We start from the raw sequence: 24018 nt of genomic DNA, 5'->3' as shown, positions 1-24018 counted from the left end.
CTAGCAACTGTCACCGAAAAACTCACCTCACTAATTGACTAAACCAGAAAGTGGATGCCTTTTACTGTCCCTAACTCCTCCCACTATGGACAGGAACAATAATTAACTGGCTCTTTACTCTGTCTACCCCATCAGTTTTTTTTTTCACTTACTTAACTACAGTCACTATCTTCTAACAGTATGAACTAAGCATATTAAATTTACAATGTCTATCACTGTGTAATCTGGTTACATTACAGTAAATGTATCACTTAGTGCCGATAAAAGTCTATGCAGATTCACAAATCACATTGCTCATGAAATGCAGTAAAATCACATCACAGCGCATACAATATTCAAACACACTTCTTGCAGATGTTGTCTATAGGAGGAGAGGTGTATGACATCTCCTGTCACACCCAAACACAGGTACTAAGTCTGCATTGATAGTCTTTTACATTGCTGAATTAAAAGTCCTTTACTGCAATATAGCAGGAGTAAAGTGAACCCCTGTCTGTTAATAATTTAGAGATCCTGAGGATGAAATTGTCATGTCGGACGCTGTTCAGACCAGGTCGTCCGACAGACAGCGGTAGTTCCGCTTTTGACCACTATTTGCTCATTGGCGTCGGCTGCATTTTGTCTAGCTGTTCCGGAGTTAATTTACCTGATCCTCGGATTGGAAGCTGGGCCATGCCCATTGCCTTTAAATAGCTTTCCTGATCATTGGGCGTTGCCGATTATAGCTTCTGTCTTGTGTTGTCTGGAGTGGAGAGCTGGTTGTTGGAGAATCGTTGCTGGTGGTGTATTTTCCTTTGTCTTATTTACTCCTTCCTATATTTGTGTTTATTTTGCCCTGCACATTTATAGTGTATTCCTGAGTGACTGCAGTGTGGTGTATATTTTCCTTTATCCTTGTCTGTGCTAACTGTGGGTATTGGTGTATTGCATTCACTGGGTGGAGGGCGTAGGTTTTCAGCTTAGGGTTGAAACAGGAGGCAGGGTGAGGTTCGAGGACTGGACATGCACACCATCAGTGTAAACTTCAGGTAGAGGGTTGGTCAGTATTTCCCTAGTCTGAGGGAAATTGAAGGGGCCCGGGTTATTAGCTCTCACCCACCTAGTCTCCCCGTGACATTATAATCAGCCCAACAACAACAACAACAAAAAAAAGGGGTTTCTTTCTTTTTTTGTGTGTGTTTTGTCATGGATCCCATGACTTCCATAACCCGCCAGTTGGAGGAGCTGTCCCTACAGGTCACGGAGTTGAGGGGGGCAGTACAGCAACAGGGACTAGCAGTATCTAATGTGGAAGCTGGAGCGACAGGAAGAGTTGCTGAGCCAAAATTTCCTTTGCCTGAAAAATTTGCTGGGGAACGCAGTAAATTAGTTTTTTTTCGTGAAGCTTGGAAACTATATTTCCGTATGCGCCCGATCTCCTCGGGTAATGAGGCTCAGTGTGTGGGCCTGGTGTTGTCATTGTTAAGCGGCGATCCCCAAGCATGGGCGTTTTCTTTGCCATCTGATTCTGCTGCATTTGACTCTGTGGAGAGTTTTTTTTCTTCTCTTGGGAAAATCTACGATGAACCTGACAGAATGGCTCTGGCTGAATCTAAGATACGCTCTATGCGCCAGGGGGAGCGAGTTGCAGAGGATTACTGTTCTGAATTTCGCCGCTGAGCGATCGATACACAATGGAATGATCCAGCATTGCGGAGTCAGTTTATTCATGGGGTTTCTGGAAGGGTTAAAAATGCCCTTCTGATGTACGAGACTCCTGCTTCTCTAGATTCCGCTATGAGTCTGGTTGTCCGCATTGATCGCCGTTTGCGTCAGGGGGAGCATGAGACACCGCCTGTGGGAGAAGGTTTAGGTTTACGTGAGGTTGCTGCAGGTGAGCCCACGGAGCCTATGCAAATCGCAGGGGTGTCACATGTAAAGCGTCGAGCCCCTGAGCTCAGGAAGCAGGGAGCCTGTTTTTACTGTGGTAAAACTGGTCATTTTATTAACATCTGTCCTCTGCTGCTGACTAAGAAAAACACAACGGCGGAAAACTTCTAAGCTCAGAGGGTGTGGAGGAGACCAATCTGAGCTTATGTATATCCTCCATGGTGGTTTCTCAATGCATGCTCCCTGCTAAGGTTTTTATCGCTGGCAGTGAGCGGCCAATTACTGTTTTTGTGGATAGTGGTTCAGCCACAAATCTCATTGATGAGGAGTTTGCATACACAGCAGGTTTTAGGATTGAAAAACTGTCTCATCCTATCCGCGTGGTCACCATCAATGCAGCTCCTCTCTCTCAGGGGGAGATTACTGAATTTGTGGCTGAGGTGAAACTCCACATTGGGGTTCTACATTCCGAGCGGGTTACATGTAAGGTGCTCAGGAATCTTCCTGCTCAGGTGGTTTTGGGTTTTCCTTGGTTGTCTATGCACAACCCTGTAATTGACTGGAAAACTCAGGACATAATTCAGTGGAGCGAGTTCTGCCAGGAGAATTGCCTGGCCACATGTGTGGCTGCGGTGACTTCAAGCGTTCCGGAGTCACTTCTGGATTTTGTGGATGTGTTCTCTGAGAAGGGTTGTTCAGAGTTGCCGCCACATCGTCCCTATGACTGTTCTATCAGGTTTAAACCAGGGGCCAAATTGCCTAAAGCAAGGATGTTTAACATCTCCGATCCGGAGAGACAAGCGTTAAAAGATTACATTACTGAAAGCTTGAGCAAAGGGCACATCAGGCCGTCATCCTCGCCGGTGGCAGCAGGGTTCTTCTTCGTGAAGAAGAAAGATGGCGGATTACGCCCGTGTTTGGATTTCAGGGAGTTGAACCAGATTATGGTTCGTGATCCATACCCTATGCCACTGATACCAGATTTGTTCAACCAGGTGGCAGGTGCTAAGTGGTTTACAAAGCTTGACCTCAGGGGGGCGTACAACCTCATAAGAGTCCATCAAGGTGATGAGTGGAAGACGGCTTTTAATACCCCTGAGGGTCATTTTGAAAATTTGGTGATGCCATTTGGGTTGACTAACGCACCTGCAGTGTTCCAACATTTCATCAATGATGTGTTCTCGCATGTTTTGGGGAAATTCGTTATCATGTACCTAGATGACATTCTCATATATTCTTGCGACCGTGATGCTCATTTAGATCATGTCAGGCTGGTGTTACAGCTTCTCAGAGAGAATAAGCTGTATGCTAAACTTGAGAAATGTGTATTTTTTGTTCAAGAGTTGCCGTTCTTGGGTTATATTGTGTCTGCTTCTGGTTTTAAAATGGACGCTGCTAAAGTGCAAGCGGTGCTGCATTGGGAACGTCCTGGTAACCTGAAAGCACTTCAGCGGTTCCTTGGGTTTTCTAACTACTATAGGAAATTTATCAAGGATTTTTTCATCATTGCTAAACCGCTAACTGACATGACTAAAAAGGGTACCAAGTTCTCCGTTTGGCCTGAGGCTGCTGTGTGCGCATTTGAATTTCTTAAGAACAGTTTTGTTTCAGCCCCCATTCTTGTGCAGCCACATGTATCAAAACCCTTTGTGGTGGAGGTCGATGCATCTGAGATTGGTGTGGGGGCGGTACTATCTCAAGGCTCATCTTTGAGTGGTTTGCGTCCGTGCACCTATTTCTCCAAGAAACTGTCATCTGCCGAACGTAACTACGATATCGGCAACAGGGAGTTGTTGGCAATTAAGTTGGCCTTTGAGGAATGGCGACACTTCTTGGAGGGGTCGGTACATGAGGAAACTGTTATTACCGATCATAAGAATCTGCTGTATCTGGAGTCAGCCAAGCGTCTGTCCCCCAGGCAGGCTCGCTGGGCATTGTTTTTCACGCGGTTCAATTTTGTTGTCACTTATAGACCGGGGTCTAAAAACACTAAGGCGGATGCTCTGTCCAGGTGTTTTCCAGGGAGAGAACCTCGGGAGGATCCAGTACCCATCCTCCAAAAGGGTGTTGTGGTTTCGGCTCTCACTACCAAGGTTGAGGCTGACATTGCCAAGGCTCAGGAGGAGGTACCATCTGAGATTCCCATCAACAAATATTTTGTACCGCTTCATCTCCGCTTAAAGGTTTTGGTGGAGCATCATGATGCTGTCCTGGCTGACCACCCAGGGGTTAGAGGTACCTTGGAGTTGGTGTCACGTCGGTTTTGGTGGCCCAAGATCCGACAGGATGTGGTCTCATACGTGTCAGCCTGTACCACGTGCGCTAGGGCTAAGACACCCCGCTCCCATCCTGTTGGCACACTATTTCCTCTTGAGGTACCTAGTAAGCCGTGGACGGAAATCTCCATGGATTTCATCACTGATTTACTCTCATCAGCTGGGAACACGGTCATCTTGGTGATTGTTGATCGGTTTTCTAAAATGTCACACTTTGTGTCTTTGCCTTTGTTGCCTAACGCTAAGACTCTGGCTCAGGTATTTGTGCAGGAGGTGGTCAGACTTCATGGGGTTCCATCTGACATCGTGTCTGATAGGGGGTCTCAGTTTGTGGCAAAATTTTGGAAAGCATTTTGCTCACGGCTGGGGATCAAGTTGTCTCATTCTTCGGCGTTTCATCCTCAGTCAAATGGTCAGACGGAGCGTATGAACCAAAATTTGGAACAGTACTTACGCTGCTTTGTCTCTGATAACCAGGAGGAGTGGTCTACCTTTCTTCCTTTGGCTGAGTTTGCCATCAATAATCACCGCCAGGAGTCGTCTGGGGAGTCTCCGTTTTTTGTGTGTACGGGCTACATCCTCAATTTTGTACTTTGAGTCAGAGGGGCTCTTCCGGCGTTCCGGAGGAGGATCAGTTAGGAGCACAATTGTCATCAGTCTGGAGGAGAGTTAAACAGCGCCTGTTGAGTGTGGGTGCTAGGTACAAATGCATGGCTGACAGTAGGCGTGTGCCAGGTCCGGACCTGAGTGTGGATGACTAGGTGTGGTTATCCACAAAAAACATAAGACTCAAAATACCGTCCCTTAAATTGGGTCCACGGTTTATTGGTCCATTTAGGGTCACCGCCGTCGTTAACCCAGTAGCGTACCGATTGGAGCTCCCTACGGTGTATAAGATACACAACGTGTTCCACAGGTCACTTCTGAAGAAGGTGGTGGGTTCTGTGGACGCGGCGCCTATGCCACCTCCAGTCTTGGTGGATGGTAACCTGGAATTTGTAGTCTCCAAGGTGGTTGACTCTCGTGTAGTGTGCCACACTTTACAGTACTTGGTACACTGGCGTGGTTATGGGCCTGAGTAGAGGTCCTGGGTACCAGCCTCAGACATTCATGCGGATCGGCTGGTCAGGTTTTTTCATCGTCGCCATCCGGACAAGCCGGGTCCTATAAGCCATGAGGGCCCTGGGGTCCCTCGTAGAAGGCAGGGTACTGTCATGTCGGACGCTGTTCAGACCAGGTCGTCCGACAGACAGCGGTAGTTCCGCTTTTGACCACTATTTGCTCACTAGCGTCGGCTAGATTTTGTCTAGCTGTTTCGGGGTTAATTTACCTGATCCTCGGATTGGAAGCTGGGTCATGCCCATTGCCTTTAAATAGCTTTCCTGATCATTGGGCATCACCAATTATAGCTTCTGTCTTGCGTTGTTATCTCGGTCTGGAGTGGAGAGCTGGTTGTTGGAGAATCGTTGCTGGTGGTGTATTTTCCTTTGTCTTATTTACTCCTTCCTATATTTGTGTTTATTTTGCCCTGCACATTTATAGTGTATTCCTGAGTGACTGCAGTGTGGTGTATATTTTCCTTTATCCTTGTCTGTGCTAACGGTGGGTATTGGTGTATTGCATTCACTGGGTGGAGTGCGGAGGTTTTCAGCTTAGGGTTGAAACAGGAGGCAGGGTGAGGTTCGATGCCTGGACATGCACACCATCAGTGTAAACTTCAGGTAGAGGGTTGGTCAGTATTTCCCTAGTCTGAGGGAAATTGCAGGGGCCCAGGTTATTAGCTCTCGCCCACCTAGTCTCCCCGTGACAGAAATACAGTGGGTAAGGAAAGTATTCAGACCCCTTTTCATTTTTCACTCTTTTTTTTCATTGCAGCCATTTGGTAAATTACAAAAAGTTCATTTATTTTCTCATTAATGTACACTCTGCACCCCATCTTGACTGAAAAGAAACAGAAATGTTAAAATGTTTGCATATTTATTAACAAATAAAAACGGAAATATCACATGGTCATAAGCATTGAGTCCCTTTGCTCAGTATTGAGTAGAAGCACCCTTTTGAGTTAGTTCAGCCATGAGTCTCCTTGGGAATGATGCAAATTTTTCACACCTGGATTTGGGGATCCTCTGCCATTCTTCCTTGCAGATCATCTCCAGTTCCCTCAGATTGGATGGTGAACGTTGGTGGACAGTCATTTTCAGGTCTCTCCAGACATGCTCAATTGGATTTAAGTAAGTGATCTGGCTGGGTCAGTCAAGAATGGCCACAGAGTTGTTCTGAAGCCACTCCTTTATTATTTTAGCTGTGTGTTTAGGGTCATTGTCTTGGTGTAAGGTGAACCTTCTACCAAGTATGAGGTCCAGAGCACTATGGAAGAGGTTTTCATCCAGGATATCTCTGTAATTGGCCGCATTTATTTTTCCTTCAATGGTAACCAGTCATCCTGTCCCTGCAGCTCAAAAACACCACCATAGCATGATGCTGCCACCACCATGTTTCACTGTTGGGATTGTATTGGGCATGTGATGAGCAGTGCATGGTTTCCTGCACACATACCGCTTAGAATTATCACCAAAAAGGTCTATCTTCGTCTCATTAGACCAGAGAATCTTATTTATCATAGTGTGAAAGTCCTTCATGTGTTTTTTAGCAAACTCTATGTGGGCTTTCATATGTCTTACACTAAGAAGAGAATACCGTTGGGCCACTCTGCCATAAAGACCCGACTGGTATAGGGCAGCAGTGATAGCTGACTTTGTGGCACTTTCTCCCATCTCCCTACTGCATCTCTGGAGCTCAGCCACAGTGATCTAAGGGTTCTTCTTTACTGTCTTACCAAGGCGGCTCTTCTTCCACGATTGCTCAGTTTGGCTGGACTGACAGGTATAGGAAGACTTCTGATGGTCTCAAAATTCTTCCATTTAAAGATTATTGAGGCCACTCTGTTCTTAGAAACCTTGAGTACTGCAGAAATACTGTTGTAACCTTGGCCAGATCTGTGCCTTGCCACAATCCTGTCTCTGAGCTCCTTGGCCAGTTTATTAGACCTCATGATTCTCATTTGGTCTGACATGCACTGTGAGCTGTGAAGTCTTATGTAGATAGGTGTGTGCCTTTCCAAATCAAGTCCTACCAGTTTAATTAAACACAGCTGGACTCCAATGAAGGAGTAGAACCATCTCAAAGAGGATCACAAGGAAATGGACATCATGTGACTTAAATATGAGTGTCTGAGCAAAGGGTCTGAATACTTATGACCATGTGATATTTCAGTTTTTCTTTTTTATTAATGAGTGTACATTAATGAGAAAAAAATGAACTTACCAAATGAATTTACCAAATGGCTGCAAAGAAACAAACAGTGAAAAATTATAAAAGGGTCTGGATACTTTCCATACCCACTGTAAAAGCTGTTCATAATAATTTCCGTCAACATAGCATTAGTTCTATTTAGTAAACAGATGAAGAGGTAGTACTACTGCTTCTGTTGAAATGGTCAATCTTAAAATCACCATGGATCTAAGCAGATTCCGATCAGTTCTGCCAGTGACTTTTGTAATGGCAGGGAGCTGTTCCTCCCTACTGGTCAGTTCTAAAATGTTTGGGAACATATTAAGGTACCTAAGGACTTAAAGTACAAAGCTCAAGGAATAAGGTTTACTATTGATAATTACTTGAGCTTACATCTGTTTCTGCAATTTACTGACAATTATTTTAAAAGATGTGTCATATACAGAACTTTTAATTTCACAACCACTGAAGATTCTCATTAGAGACCTGGCTGATAGCAGCTTATTCTGCCAAGTGGTAAATCAGGTGCTGCAAGGGAAATATTGTATTACATGATATTATACATAATTTGGCAGCTGCTTGTTTGTCAGTGGCTTTCTACTCTGTTTTATGGAGGCCTATGAGTGTCATGTTATGAGAGCCAACCGTGCAGTCCAAAATGTTCCTGATCATTCTCCATGTAAGCACAATATCGTATAGTGCTCTTAGGCTCCAGGGGTGTAAATAGGAGCTCTCTTGCTTTGACTTTGACAAAAAGTCATCATTCATTACCCTTTCTCTCATATGTGTCACATTATAGTTGGAAATGTCCACCCACCCCTCCTCCCCACCAATTCGCTAGATTTGTTTTCAAATTTTAGTCTATAAATGATATTGGAAATCTACTATCGATCACAGTAGTTAAAGACTTTAACCTGTGGCTCATAGATAACCCAAGATGCATGCACTTTTTAAAATATTTGGGACATTTTAACCCAGAGTGTTTGTGATACACCATGTTTAGAAAACATCCCCCTTAAATTTGTATCCATTCACAGTTTTACTATGTCCTCATGCTAGAAATTCTACAAGACATAATTGTTTTTGACTGAATTTAACTGCTATTTTGTTGTTTTCTTAACGTTACAATATTGTAAGAAGCCAAATGACTTTTTAAGTTGACCCATTACAAGATCAGGTGCTGGGAAGTTGGATGAATAGTTTGTGAAATACAAGATGACGAAAAAGAAGTCCATTTCTGAAAACACCTTTGGAAATGCCCTCGTGACAAATAGACCAGAGAATTTCTGCTTAGTTGACAAACATGTTCACAGTGTAAATACATGTTCGGTATATGTAAGTATGTCTATTACTGTAATAGTGAGCACCTTTACAGAAGTGCAGAGAAAAGGAGAATATTTTACAATAGCAACTTGAATATTGTTTTTTACCTGAGAAATGTGGATACTTTTTAGTTCAGCACCTGTTGCATATCTCTGTAATACATGATTTATTTGCACGCTTTCTCCTGTAAAGCATAACCATTATGTTTGCTATACACTGTGTTCCAAATTATTATGCAAATAATATTTCCTCATATTTTCTCTAAATTACCTATCTGAATTGCAGTCATTGTTATTTTCCAGTCATCTACTATTCTAGTATAATTGCAATGCTTTGGAACAAACCGCCTATGAAAACAGTATTTAAAAAAATAAAATAAACACTCAAAATGCATGTTCCAAATTATTATGCACAGCAGTTTTCAACCTTTTTTTTGTATTTTGAACAAAAAAATGGTCAATTGTGAAGTGAAGTTATAAGCATTATCAGCTTATTGCAAAATGAAATCAAACAGTTTTCAAGTGAAAACTTTATTCTAGGTGATGTTACATTTGCACATAGGACCCCTTGTTCGAAAGAAGCTTCTTCTGAACTCTCTCATCCATTGAATTTGTCAGTTTTTTGATGGTTTCTGCTTCAATTGTTTTGCATGTGGACAGAATACCCTCCCAGAGCTGTTGCTTAGATGTGAACTGCATCCCGCCATCATAGACACTCCTTTTGATGATGCTCCAGAGGTTCTCAATGGGGTTGAGGTCAGGGGAAGATGGTGGCCAACCATAAGTTTGTCCTGTTTTATGCCCATAGCAGCCAGAGATGCTGATGTGTTTTTTGCAGCATGAGACGGTGCATTATCATGCATGAAAATGATCTAGCTGTGGAAAGCACGGTTCTTCCTCTTGAACCATGGCAGGAAGTGTTGTTTTAGAAACTCCACATAGATTATGGAGTTCATCTTTACCCCTTCAGGGATCATAAAGGGGCCGACAATCTCTCTCCCCATGATTCCAGCCCAAAACATTACTCCACCTCCTCCTTGTTGGCGCCTTAGCCGTGTTTTCATGGGGTGTCCATCAACCAGCCATCCTCCACTCCATCCATCTGGACCATCGAGCGTTGCACGGCACTCATCGGTGAACAAAACAGTTTGGAAGTCAGTCTTCATGTATTGTTTGGCCCACTGGAGCCATTTCTGCTTGTGTGCAGTGGATAGAGGTGGTCGACAGGATGGCTTACGCACAGCTGCAAACCTCTGAAGGACCCTGCATCTTGTTGTTCTGGGGACATTGGAGGCACCAGCAGCTTAAAAAACTCTTTTAACCTTACGCAATTGCCTATTGGAAAGAGTCCTCAATTTTTCCTTATCAGCACGCACACATGTGTGCTGGGAATCAACTACATACTTCTTGATTGTGCGATGATCACGATGAAGTGTCTTGGCAATGTTGATTGTAGTCATGCCTTGACCTAAATACTCCACAATTTGTTGCTTCTCAGCAGCCGACACATCCTTTTTCTTTCCCATTTTGGCAAAAAATGCAGGCTGCTTAATAATGTGGAACAGCCTTCTTAAGTAGTCTTGCCTTTATTTGGACACACCTGCCAAACTAATGTGCACAGGTATCTGCAATTGCTTTCAGTGATATAAAGAGCCCTGACACACATCACCATCAATGAGTTTAAATGACAAACAAAACAATTCTAACCTTATCACTCCTAAACTCTTTGTGCATAATAATTTGGAACACAGTGTATATGAATAAATGGGCTTTTTAGTGGCTAAAATGAGCCGTATTCACAAATCATCTTTGATGGAATAGTACTATCAATAGGTTATTTTTTTGCATTTATTTCAGATTCCTACAACTGCCTCTTTTTACAGTAAAAAATGGTGATGGTAAATTTGATGTAGTGATAACAATAAAAAATAGCTACACATCATCCAACTACTTGTGTATATTACTCCTGTAGGGATATTAGCAAGACGTTAGGGAGTGATATACCTGTACTATCCATAGGAGGTATTGAAATAGTAGTCAGTATCTGGCAATGGTAATTGAGACTATGCAGCATTGTGGCTCAGTGGTTAGCACTGCAGTGCTGGGGTCCTGGGTTCAAATCCCACGAAGGACAACATCTGCAACGAGTTTGTATGTTCTTCCTCGTGTTTGCGTTGGTTTTCTCTGGGTTCTCTGGTTTCCTCCCACATTCCAAAGACATACTGATAGGGAATTTAGATTGTGAGCCCCATCGGGGACAGTGATGATAATGTGTGCAAACTGTAAAGCGCTGCAGAATATGTTAGCGCTATATAAAAATAAAGATTATTACTATATTATTATGGGAGAGCCCACTGGACTATCTGCCACATGAGGCACTAGTATAATAAATGATACATGATAAATGGAGTCCATATTGCAACATTCACATTATGCACAGCAACTTTAAATGAAGCCTTTTAACACTGCATCTTGCTTAAATAATAGCTTAAGGAATTGAAGTAGTTGGGGAACCTAAAGGACCGTTAATGTTTTGAATGTGGCTGTGGTACACAGATTTCTACTGTATGTGTCATTGCTATTTGGGAACAAAAAGTTGAAGGAGTTTTTAGGTTTTGGAAAATTGCTTTCCACCGACTGTAATCTGTTTAAAAAAATTAACATAATGTTCTTTACTTACTCGTTCAGCGCTGAGTCTCTCCCGCTCTTCCTGATTTCTCTGCTGCGGCGGAGACTCAGCATTAGACCTTGGGAGATCCAATCCAAAACTGTAAAACCACTTAGGGCTCCTTCTCACTTGCGAGAATTACGTCCGAGTCTCGCAGGTTAAGACCCTGCTCTGGCGCCGGCACTAGGGTTGAGCAAAACGGGTCGGCCATTTTCAGAAGTCGCCGACTTTTGGCAAAGTCGGGTTTCATGAAACACGACCCGACCCCTGTGTGGGGTCGGCCATGAGGTAGGCAATCTTCTGAATCTGGTATCGGAATTCCGATACCGAGTTCCGATATGTTTGCAATATCGGAAATCGGTATCGGAATCCACATTTAAGTGTAAAATAAAGAATTAAAATAAAAAATATTGATATACTCACCTCTCCGGAGGCCCCTGGACATCACCACTGGTAACCGGCAGCCTTCTTTGCTTAAAATGAGCGCGTTTACGGCCTTAGATGACATCACGGCTTCTGATCGGTCGCGTGCCGCTCATGTGACCGCCACGCGACCAATCACAAGCCGTGACATAATTCTCAGGTCCTAAATTCCTAATTCTAGGAATTTAGGACCTGAGAATTACGTCACGGCTTGTGATTGGTCGCGTGGCGGTCACATGGGCGGCTGTGACCAGTCACAAGCCATGACGTCATCTAAGGCCCTGAACGCGCTCATTCTTAAGAAGGAAGGCTGCCGGAAAGAAGCAGGGCGCGTCCGAGGGTGAGTATATACCTAATAGGAATATACTCACCCTCGGCTTCTTTCCGCAGCCTTCCTTCCTAAGAATGAGCGCGTTCAGGGCCTTAGATGATGTCACGGCTTGTGATTGGTCGCGGCCGCACATGTGACCGCCACGCGACCAATCACAAGCCGTGACGTAATTCTCAGGTCCTAAATTCCTAGAATTAGGAATTTAGGACTTGAGAATTACGTCACGGCTTGTGATTGGTCGCGTGGCGGTCACATGAGCGGCACGCGACCAATCAGAAGCCATGACGTCATGGAAGGCCGTAAACGCGCTCATTTTAAGCAAAGAAGGCTGCCGGTTACCAGCGGTGATGTCCAGGGACCTCCAGACGGGTGAGTATATCAATATTTTTTATTTTAATTCTTTATTTTACACATTAATATGGATCCCAGGGCCTGAAGGAGAGTTTCCTCTCCTTCAGACCCTGGGAACCACAGTATCCCATTGCACTGCACTGGGTTTCGTGTTTCGGCCGACCCCGACCCCGACTTTTTTATAGGATCGTCCGATTTCGCTCCACCCGACTTTTGAGAAAGTCGGGTTTCATCAAACCCGACCCGATCCTATAAAAATAAAAGTCGCTCAACCCTAGCCGGCACTCCAGAGCAGAGCGTGCAGCTCCATGTATTGCTGTGTGGCCGCACGCTCCGCTCTGGAGTGTCCGCGCCAGAGCAGGGTTTTAACCTGCGAGACTCGGATTTATTTCTCGCAAGGGAGAAGGAGCCCTTAAACACAAAGTTATGCATCTTTTCAACTGGACAACTCAAGTCGATAATAATGATGAGCGAGTGTACTCGTTACTCGAGATTTCCGAGCATGCTCGGGTGTTCAAGTATCTTTGGCATGCTCGTAGATTGTTTTTTTCTCTGCAGCCACATGATTTTCATGACTGCTAGAGAGCCTGAACACATGCAGGGATTGCCTGTTTGTTAGGGAATCCCCACATGTATTCAGACTGTCTAGCAGCCGCAAATCATGCAACTGCGGGGACTCAAACATAATTTCTGAGCATGCCCAAAATACTCGGAGACCACCTGAGCATGCTCGAAAAACCTGAGTAACGAGCACACTCGCTCATCACTAGCCAATAACTATTTCTGTGCATCAACTTAAAAACAAGTAGAATATGCATGTCAGTTGTTTGGAAAAGATTTCATTGCATTTGTCTCTGTTTTTTCTGTCACAGCTTGTCCGCCTGGATTTTATAAGATGTCCAGTCGCCTGCAGACCTGTGTTCCTTGTCCTCAGTACAGCTATACCAACCAAGAGTCATCCACTGTCTGCAGCTGTGAGAAAAACTTCTACCGATCTCCTTTGGATTCCCCTTCTACAGCTTGTACAAGTAAGGCATTTTATTATTGTCTCCATGTAATTACTGATATAATAATTGCTCAAGTTCTCACCAAAAAAGTATCACGGCAGCCAGTAATGTATAACATTTATACCTGTATATTATACACAAATGATTAGAGTAATAATTCCTCAATAGACAGATGTTCAACAAAGATTATTGATCTTCATTTGTCAAAACTATTCAAAAGAAATATTGTCTTTGTTGCTTATAGCGGCCTATCAGATTTCAGCTTTTAAAAAAAAAACTGGTCTGGTAAAATGTTTGCTTCATTGTGATTGTTTGCGGTAGGCGCAAAAATCTTTTATCAAAAATTATCTTTGATAAAAAAGATTTTTGCCACTATCAGAGAACACTTATATACTAATGGGTAATGGTATATTGTCTCCTTACTACAGACCACCAACATTACACAACATTAAATTCTAGCTTCATAGGATGTATATTTTTCTGTAGGAAATGGTTATTTAGTATGGGCTTTCTGCGTATCTCAGTGTGTGTTACATATATTTTGCTGTTATGATGCTGAAATCAGGTTATAATTTTCAATATAACCATTGTTATAGGATAAATGGTGCATGTAAACCAGAGCTCCTGTCTATACTCAATCAGTTTTTAAGTGCAGACTGCACATAATTTGGATGACTGGTCATTAGCATCAGTGCTTGCATACAGTCTTTCCAGTTCTAACTTGTGATCGCTGCTGCTTCTTTCTCTAAAATATACATGAAATATATTTTTGGGTGTCTAACACTCTTGGGATATCTAAGACACTGTATAGGGTCAACCGAGTCACGCAATGTACCATAAACTGTAAGGATGTTGTGGGGATCATGGTGCTGTACCAAACAAATGAGTATCCTGGCAAGACACTGATTGTTAAAAACAGTGATATGACAATAAAACTATGCCACCCCCTTAAGCCTGCAAACTTCCAATCTGTCTTAGTGAGACCCAATTCATTCACATATGGTATCATCAGTGGTCCCTGTTACTTTATATCACACAGGCCTACCATACCTCTGGTCTGTAAGGTTGGCTCGACAGGTGCCCACTCACTTCACTCAGTCTTAGGACAGTTCAGTCCTAATTACTATCTCCTACCAGGGTTCAGTCAGATTTCAATGACTTTCCCTCCTAAGTACTAGTTCACATAGTTAACATTTTCCCATACCTCCTAGGATGAACATGGTGGAATCTCTGACTATCAGCTTTCTTTGTCTCTGTGGTACAAACCATTCAGCGCTAGTCTCTCTAACTCCAGACTTCAAAGGCAGACTCTCTGTTCATTTATCACTTGACCTCCTCTCTCACCCGATACACCAAGTCCCAGTCTCTGTCACCTTAGACACTAAGTGGGAGGAAAGTATAATTTGAAGTGAGTATAACTTAAGAGCTGAGAATTAAGGAGAGGCCCTAAGAGAGCATTGGTGGAGCAATACTGCTAGAGAAGAGTCTAGAGACTACTGTGTGTTTGAGCGCTTCACTCTGTAAGAGTCACTGATTGGTGCTGATCTAGTGAAGGAGTTTAGAGAGGGGAGTCTAAATCTTGCCTCATGGGAGCATCAGAGAGAGTTGCTGCTGTTGGTTGATTGCTAGGGATGTCAAGTTGTGACATGCGGGTGCCGAATCTGTATCACTGTGAAATTAAGCTAAAGAAACCATGTGCTGTGCCCTAAAGTTTAACTATGAAACTACAATCTCTGTCATTATCAGATGTAAAGAATGAAACATTGTGCATGCTGTCCGCTGTAACTATTCAACTTTAAAAGTTCCAGTCAAAGGAATGACCTTTCTTGCTTTTTCTACTGTAATCTTCACCAAGGCACAACAGGCGATGCAAACTATACAGCAAGGAAGCAGCATATATAGGGTGAAGGTGTATGCTAAGAAAGATTCATATACCGTACTCATACTCATTTATAAGCCGAGTTTTCAGCACAATTTTTGTGCTGAAAACGGCCTCCTTAGCTTATACACGAGTCAATCTCCCAGAAAGACGGTGGGGAGGGGAAGCGGTGGAGCAGTGGGTCACAGAGGCAGGAGCCAGCGGCTGCAGCTAAAGCCTGTGCCCACTGCTAAAGAGAAAAGAATGTTCACTGCGCTGGCAGTGAATATTCATTTCTCTTATAGCGCACAGTTACAGCCGCAGCCGCTGGCATCCAGCATGCATCCTACTTACCTACTCTTCACGCCCTTGCTGCATCTCATTCCAGACGGTGCAGGAAGCTCTTCTGGTTGAGCAATCACGTGTCCCCCACTCATTTAGGTAATGAATATTCACGTCTCTCCACCCCCATAGATGTGAAGTGAATATTCATTACCTTAATGAGCGGGGACACGTGATCGCTCGGCAGGAAGAGCTGCTGGCTGGAACGAGATGCAGCGAGGGCGTGCAGGGAAGGTAAGAAGGATGTGTTTTTCTTTTTTTGATTTTTTTATAGGAACCATGCATACAAGGATAGGAGATAAGGAGCCATGCATACAAGGATGGGGATAAGGGGTAGTGATGAGCGAGTATACTCGCTGCTCGGGTGGTCTCCGAGTATTTTGGAGTGCTCGGAGGTTTAGTTTTTGTCAAAGCAGCTCAAAACCCATCTAGTGAGCGTGACTTCACTTAAAGCAAGTGTAATGAGTTCGGCCACGCCCCGTCCTGTGGGAGTTGTAATCAAGTGGCTGCACCCAGTAGACAGGTTCTGCCAATTAATATTTATATTGCACACTTTACCACAGTTGCCCATAACATAGAGTGACTGAGTTTTAATTTTAGACCAGACAACCCTTTTAAGCAAATGAATGGTTTCCTGTTGTAAATGCTGTGTGATATGAAAAAGAAATGTTCATACATGAATTCTTTTAAATCTGTGAGTTTAAAAAGTTCTCATTGTCACTTTCAAATTTATAATTATTATACACTAATCAAAACAGTAACACAATTGTGTATATTATTAGCAAAATATCCCTGCTAATAAATGCAGTGATTAAAATAATTGCATTACTTTGAAACATGGAAAAGAAAATATTCTATTTACTACAGTCCTATTTAGCAAACTATTTGCTACGGTTATATAAAACTTACTCATAAGGCATTCATTTTTCAAATTCAGATCAGAAAATTAATCAATGAAGGTATTAAGGACCCCATACACTTTAGACTAATGTCAGCTAACAGTTTATTGTGCATGGGGGCCAGCAACTCTCCCTCTGTAGAGGATGTCGGAAAAGAAAACAATCCAGCTTGTAGGAGTTTAGACCACTACTCCTTGTTCTCTAAGAGGCAAGCTGCCACCAGTGGAGTTTGGCACTGGCTCTTTCTTAGAGAACTCAGTAGCATTTGGCATAGTGAGCATTATTCTGTATGGGAAAGTCAGGCGAGATACCTGCCAGCCAAACAATATTTTCTAAAGTATATAGATGCATTAACATTTTAGGTTCTAACCAAAAAGCAAGTAGATTATTAGTAGAAGAGCTAATTTTTAAAAACAAGTATGTATTGCCCAAAGTTCATAGGGTCTAGGTCCAACCCACATGAGATATCATTACTGGAATAGGTTCTGCTAATGAAGGCTTGTGGACCCCTTTCTTGTTTTTTTATGATATAACAAGAGCCGACCTTGCGGATACATTCAAATGTGTACCAGTTCCTTCTACAAAAAGTGCCCATAGCACTCAAAGGGGAGAAGGAGGGGCAAACTCCCACATATATATATATATATATATATATATATATATATATATATATATATATAATCCTATAGCTTTAACAAGAGCATGATGCCCCATGAATAGACATAATGTCATCAATTTCATGTAAAAAATGTAAACTTTATTAACAAAACAAAATAATTAACAATAAACAAACAATATAAGTGATGAGGGTCAGTAAATGAAAATATGGGCAACCACAGCCAAAAAGAACCCACATTAAAAAGTGTAAAGGTGCAATACAAAAGAGCACATAATTTAATGCTAAATGGTATAGGGCATACAATAAAAGCTTGTGGGATATGGGGGTGGGTGAAGATAATCATATCCTGGACTAATAAATAGTTGTCAATAAAAAGTAAAGGCCAGACATCCTCTCCTATACCTTCCCACCTATATTGCACTTAGTCCAATCAGTAAAAAACTATATCTATATAAAGTGCCATAGGTTTTGCTTATCCATGTGTGGTTCAGTGCTGGGTATGTCCACCAAAAAGTCCCGATGCGCGTTTCGCGTACAGAGCATCCTCGGGGGCTGTGTGGATTATGGTCAGAGTTGGGTTTTATATGTCACTGCTTCATCTGTATCTAATTGGCGCCCAGATCATACAGCGCATGGGGTGGGTCCCCCAGCCAGCGTTGTGCTCCTTCCGGCCATCTCAGCGGCGCACAGATAGGGAAAAAAGTTCCCGTGACGTCAGAGGTCTGTCCGTCGCTGTTAGAGATGCCTTTTGGAACACAACCAGGAAGGGAGCCCACCGCGCTGCGCATGCACGGTCGGAAAAGACGGTCTCGACGCACCAAAAAACGTTACATGCAACATTTTTTGGTGGCGATGGACCGACGCAACACAACGCAACCGTCGCACGACGGTTGCGACGTGTGGCAAAGCGTCGCACTGCGTCGCTAATGCAAGTCTATGGAGAAAAAACGCATCCTGCAAGCACTTTTGCAGGATGCGTTTTGTCTACAAAACGACGCATAGCGACGTGCAGTGCACGACGCTAGTGTGAAAGTAGCCTTAACTGGCGAAATGCCTCCCTCTTGTACTTTACCGTTGGCCAGATGACCATGTTCCCCCCCTTATCTGCTGGTTTAATTACAACATCACGCAGAGACCTCAACTCCTTGAGAGCTCTGCGTTGTGCCACTGTCAAATTGTCTCCCTTTTTGTCACTTGAGATTTTTTTGAAGTCCTCCAATACTAATTTATTAAAAATGTCAATCTGGGGGCATAGAGAGAAAGGGGTGAATGTGGTACATCTCGGTGCAACAGAAGCAGGAAAGGTACCTGTCACAGATGGATCACTTTCTCTTACGAGTTCCTCCAAGACAGCAAGCGCCTCTTGTTCTAATGTTGTATCCAAACTGAGGGTATCCATAGGCTTAGTATGTAATTTCCGCAGGATAACCTTCCTCAGGAAAATTGTATGTCCTTCATAGCTACAAAATAATTGAAGTTGTTAGTTGGAACAAAAGTTAGTCCAAGACCCAGAACATCTAATTGATCTTCAGACAGCACATGACCTGATAAATTAATTACCTCTAAGTTATTAGTGGATTTGGATTTTTTCTCCAAGGATTGGGGTGGAGTAAAGTGTCGCTTGTTTTTTCCTTTTCGATTTCCAAATTTACCCAATCCTACTCTTTCATTAAGAACACTATTTGAATGACTGCTGCCTGCCGGTTCTTCATTTATAGAGGATGCAGAGGAAAAGGAGTTACGATGAATAAAGGAGTTGGGCTGAATCGTCTTTTGACTCCATCTATATACATGGTTATTTTTAAAATCCAACACATCCCTCTGGTATTTCTTAGTCTTGGATGCGACTATTTCTTTTTCCCATTTTTGGAAATCCCCCTCAAGTTTTTCATTAAGTGTAGTTTTAGCTGCCACCATAAGGGTACTAAATAGGGTCTCCTCTAGGGAACCAATTTCATTTTCCACCTCCTGTAGGGGGGGTGTTTGATTTAACCAATAGTTCCATATAGCCTCTAAAGCAATTCGAAGATAGCTCCTCCCACTGTTTTTTTAAGGAGTTCATCTTCCATAGTGAACGAAGGAAAGACCTGTATACGTAGGCCTCTGGGAATCAGACTCTTTGTGATATACCGCTCTAAAAAAGCCTTATTCCACCATAGGCGTGTTTTTTGTTTAGCAAATGTTTTAATTTAGTGACAGAGTCCTCTGTTTCCTTCGAATTAAAAACCACAACTGAATCATCACTGAATACCTCATCCAATTTTGTGAGCCACTTTTTTTCACGGGCTCTATGATCCATATGATCGATTGGAAAAGCTGTGAAAATACACAGTAACAGAATTAATTTATAACAAGAGCCGACCTTGCGGATACATTCAAATGTGTACCAGTCCCTTCTACAAAAAGTGCCCATAGCACTTAAGGGGGAGGAGGAGGGGCAAACTCCCACATATATATAATCCTATAACTTTAACAAGAGCATGATGCCCCATGAATAGCCATAATGTCATCAATTTCATGTAAAAAATGTAAACTTTATTAACAAAACAAAATAATTAACAATAAACAAACAATATAAGTTATGAGGGTCAGTAAATGACACGATGGACAACCACAGCCAAAAAGAACCCACATTAAAAAGTGTAAAGGTGCAATACAAAACAGCACATAATGTAATGCTAAATGGTATAGGGCATACTACAAAAGCTTGTAGGATATAGGGGTGGGTGAAGATAATCATATCCTGGACTAATAAATAGTTGCCAATAAAAAGTAAAGGCCAGCCATCTTCTCCTATACCTTCCCACCCATATTGCACTTAGCCCAATCAGTAAAAAAATATATCTATACAAAGTGCCGTAGGTTTTGCCATGTGTGGCTCAGTGCTGGGTATGTCCACCAAAAAGCCCCGATGCACGTTTCGCATACTGAGCTTCCTCGGGGGGCTTTGTGGAGTACGGTCAGAGTTGGGTCTTATACGTCACTGCTCCATCTGTATCTAATTGCCGCCCAGATCATACGGCACATGGGGCGGGTCTCCCAGCCGGCTTTGCGCTCCTTCAGGCCATCTCATGACTAGTAGTTTTTACATTGTAGAGAAATTTCTATAGGGGACAAGTATTCACCCTTTCTAGCCAATTTAGTCAGATTGGGAGGAGAGTTTTCTGTACTCGGTCACTAATCTCTCTCTTAATTGTGTGCTCTGGTATGGCAAATACATTGATGATCTGTAAATTATTTGGCAAGGGAATGTTTCTGCCAAACCAGAGTTCCTATAATATTTAAATCATAAAATTGTTATCCTCACATTTATCTTTTTTCATCATTATACCACAACTTCTTTTTTAGATTTACAGTTTTCAGGTACAATTGATGTTATTTTTACTTCTACACATTGTAAACATCTTACACCATATTGCATGCTTCCCAGTCATATTGCAGTCATCCTAGTCATAACGGGTGACACCGGGAAGATAATAAAGTTGTAGCATACATTTTACACACATGGAGAAAAATTAATAAAGAACATCAGAGAAGATGTATAAGTATGTAATAAGTATCTCATGTGTGCATGTTAGGACTAAATAGGGACAACTGCAAACCAGATATCCTAAACACCACAAAAACACAGTTAGTAAATCCCATAAAATATCACTCTTATTTAACCCCTTTCTGTCATTAGACGTACTATTCCGTCCATGTGGGGTGGGCCCTACTTCCCAAGGACGGAATAGTACGTCATACGCGATCGGCCGCGCTCACGGGGGGAGCGCGGCCGATCGCGGCCGGGTGTCAGCTGACTATCGCAGCTGACATCCGGCACTATGTGCCAGGAGCGGTCACGGACTGCCCCCGGCACATTAACCCCCGGCACACCGCGATCAAACATGATCGCGGTGTGCCGGCGGTATAGGGAAGCATCGCGCAGGGAGGGGGCTCCCTGCGGGCTTCCCTGAGACCCCCGGAGCAACGCGATGTGATCGCGTTGCTCTGAGGGTCTCCTACCTCCCTCCTCGCCGCAGGTCCCGGATCCAAGATGGCCGCGGCATCCGGGTCCTGCAGGGAGGGAGGTGGCTTACCGAGTGTCTGCTCAGAGCAGACACTTGGTAAGCCTGCAGCCCTGCACAGCAGATCGCAGATCTGGCAGAGTGCTGTGCACACTGCCAGATCAATGATCTGTAATGTCCCCCCCTGGGACAAAGTAAAAAAGTAAAAAAAAAATGTCCACATGTGTAAAAAAAAAATAAAAAAAAAAATCCTAAATAAATAAATTAAAAAAAATATTATTCCCATAAATACATTTCTTTATCTAAATAAAAAAAAATCAAACAATAAAAGTACACATATTTAGTATCGCCACGTCCGTAACGACCCCACCTATAAAACTATATCACTAGTTAACCCCTTCAGTGAACACCGTAAAAAAAAAAAAAAAAACGAGGCAAAAAACAACGCTTTATTCTCATACTGCCAAACAAAAAGTGGAATAACACGCGATCAAAAAGACGGATATAAATAACCATGGTACCGCTGAAAACGTCATCTTGTCCCGCAAAAAACGAGCCACCATACACCATCATGTGCGAAAAAATAAAAAAGTTATAGTCCTCAGAATAAAGCGATGCCAAAATAATTATTTTTTCTATAAAATAGCTTTTATCGTATAAAAGCGCCAAAACAAAAAAAAATGATATAAATGAGGTATCGCTGTAATCGTACTGACCCGAAGAATAAAACTGCTTTATCAATTTTACCAAACGCGGAACGGTATAAACGCCTCCCCCAAAAGAAATTCATGAATAGCTGGTTTTTGGTCATTCTGCCTCACAAAAATCGGATTAAAAAGCGATCAAAAAAATATCCCGTGCCCGAACATGTTACCAATAAAAACGTCAACTCGTCCCACAAAAAACAAGACCTCACATGACTCTGTGGTCTCAAATATGGAAAAATTATAGCTCTCAAAATGTGGTAACGCAAAAAATATTTTTTGCAATAAAAAGCGTCTTTCATGTGTGATGGCTGCCAATCATAAAAATCCGCTAAATAACCCGCTATAAAAGTAAATCAAACCCCCCTTCATCACCCGCTTAGTTAGGGAAAAATTAAAAAAATGTAAAAAATGTATTTATTTCCATTTTCCCATTAGGGTTAGGGCTAGGGTTAGGGTTAGGGCTAGAGTTGGGGCTAAAGTTAGGGTTAGGGTTTGGATTACATTTACGGTTGGGATTAGGGTTGGGATTAGGGTTAGGGGTGTGTCTGGGTTAGAGGTGTGGTTAGGGTTACCGTTGGGATTAGGGTTAGGGGTGTGTTTGGATTAGGGTTTCAGTTATAATTGGGGGGTTTCCACTGTTTAGGCACATCAGGGGCTCTCCAAACGTGACATGGCGTCCGATTTCAATTCCAGCCAATTCTGCGTTGAAAAAGTAAAACAGTGCTTCTTCCCTTCCAAGCTCTCCCGTGCGCCCAAACAGGGGTTTACCCCAACATATGGGGAATCAGCGTACTCGGAACACATTGGAGAACAACTTTTGGGGTCCAATTTCTCCTGTTACCCTTGGGAAAATACAAAACTAGGGGCTAAAAAATAATTTTTGTGGAAAAAAAAATAAAAATTTATTTGCATGGATCTGCGTTATAAACTGTAGTGAAACACTTGGGGGTTCAAAGCTCTCACAGCACATCTAGATGAGTTCCTTAGGGGTTCTACTTTCCAAAATGGTGTCACTTGTGGGGGGGGGTTTACTGTTTAGGTACATTAGGGGCTCTGCAAACGCAATGTGACGCCTGCAGACCATTCCATCTAAGTCTGCATTCCAAATGGCGCTCCTTCCTTTCCGAGCCCTCCCATGCGCCCAAACGGTGGTTCCCCCCCACATATGGGGTATCAGCGTACTCAAGACAAATTGGACAACAACTTTTGGGGTCCAATTTCTCCTGTTACCATTGGGAAAATACAAAACTGGGGGCTAAAAAATAATTTTTGTGGAAAAACAATATTTTTTATTTGCACGGCTCTGCGTTATAAACTGTAGTGAAACACTTAGGGGTTCAAAGCTCTCACAACACATCTAGATGAGTTCCTTAGGGGGTCTACTTTCCAAAATGGTGTCACTTGTGGGGGGGTTTTACTGTTTAGGTACATTAGGGGCTCTGCAAACGCAATGTGATGCCTGCAGACCAATCCATCTAAGTCTGCATTCCAAATGGCGCTCCATCCCTTCCGAGCCCTCCCATGCGCCCAAACGGTGGTTCCCCCCCACATATGGGGTATCAGGGTACTCAGAACAAATTGGACAACAACTATTGGGGTCCAATTTCTCCTGTTACCCTTGGGAAAATACAAAACTGGGGGCTAAAAAATAATTTTTGTGGGAAAAAAAATTTGTTTTATTTTTACGGCTCTGCATTATAAACTTCTGTGAAGCACTTGGTGGGTCAAAGTGCTCACCACAGCTCTAGATAAGTTCCTTAGGGGGTCTACTTTCCAAAATGGTGTCACTTGTGGGGGGGCTTCAATGTTTAGGCACATCAGTGGCTCTCCAAACGCAACATGGCGTCCCATCTCAATTCCTGTCAATTTTGCAGTGAAAAGTCAAACGGCGCTCCTTCCCTTCCGAGCTCTCCCATGCGCCCAAACAGTGGTTTACCCCCACATATGGGGTATCAGCGTACTCAGGACAAATTGTACAACAACTTTTGGGGTCCAATTTCTTCTCTTACCCTTGGGAAAATAAAAAATTGGGGGCGAAAAGATCATTT

General features: G+C 42.9%; 1 protein-coding gene across 1 annotated transcript in view; it reads left to right on the top strand.

Moving 5' to 3' along the window:
• The window catches only part of EPHA10 (EPH receptor A10), a 1320108-nt gene that overhangs the window by 496049 nt on the left and 800041 nt on the right, over positions 1-24018 (top strand). The window contains exon 4 of the mRNA XM_077295896.1: positions 13404-13559. Within this exon, the coding sequence (XP_077152011.1) occupies positions 13404-13559 (156 nt within the window). The remainder of the gene's footprint in view (positions 1-13403; positions 13560-24018) is intronic.

The sequence above is a fragment of the Ranitomeya variabilis genome, chromosome 3 (genome assembly GCF_051348905.1).
Source record: "Ranitomeya variabilis isolate aRanVar5 chromosome 3, aRanVar5.hap1, whole genome shotgun sequence".
NCBI classification, from domain to species: Eukaryota; Metazoa; Chordata; class Amphibia; order Anura; family Dendrobatidae; genus Ranitomeya; species Ranitomeya variabilis.
This window is presented reverse-complemented; position numbering and strand designations above follow the sequence as displayed.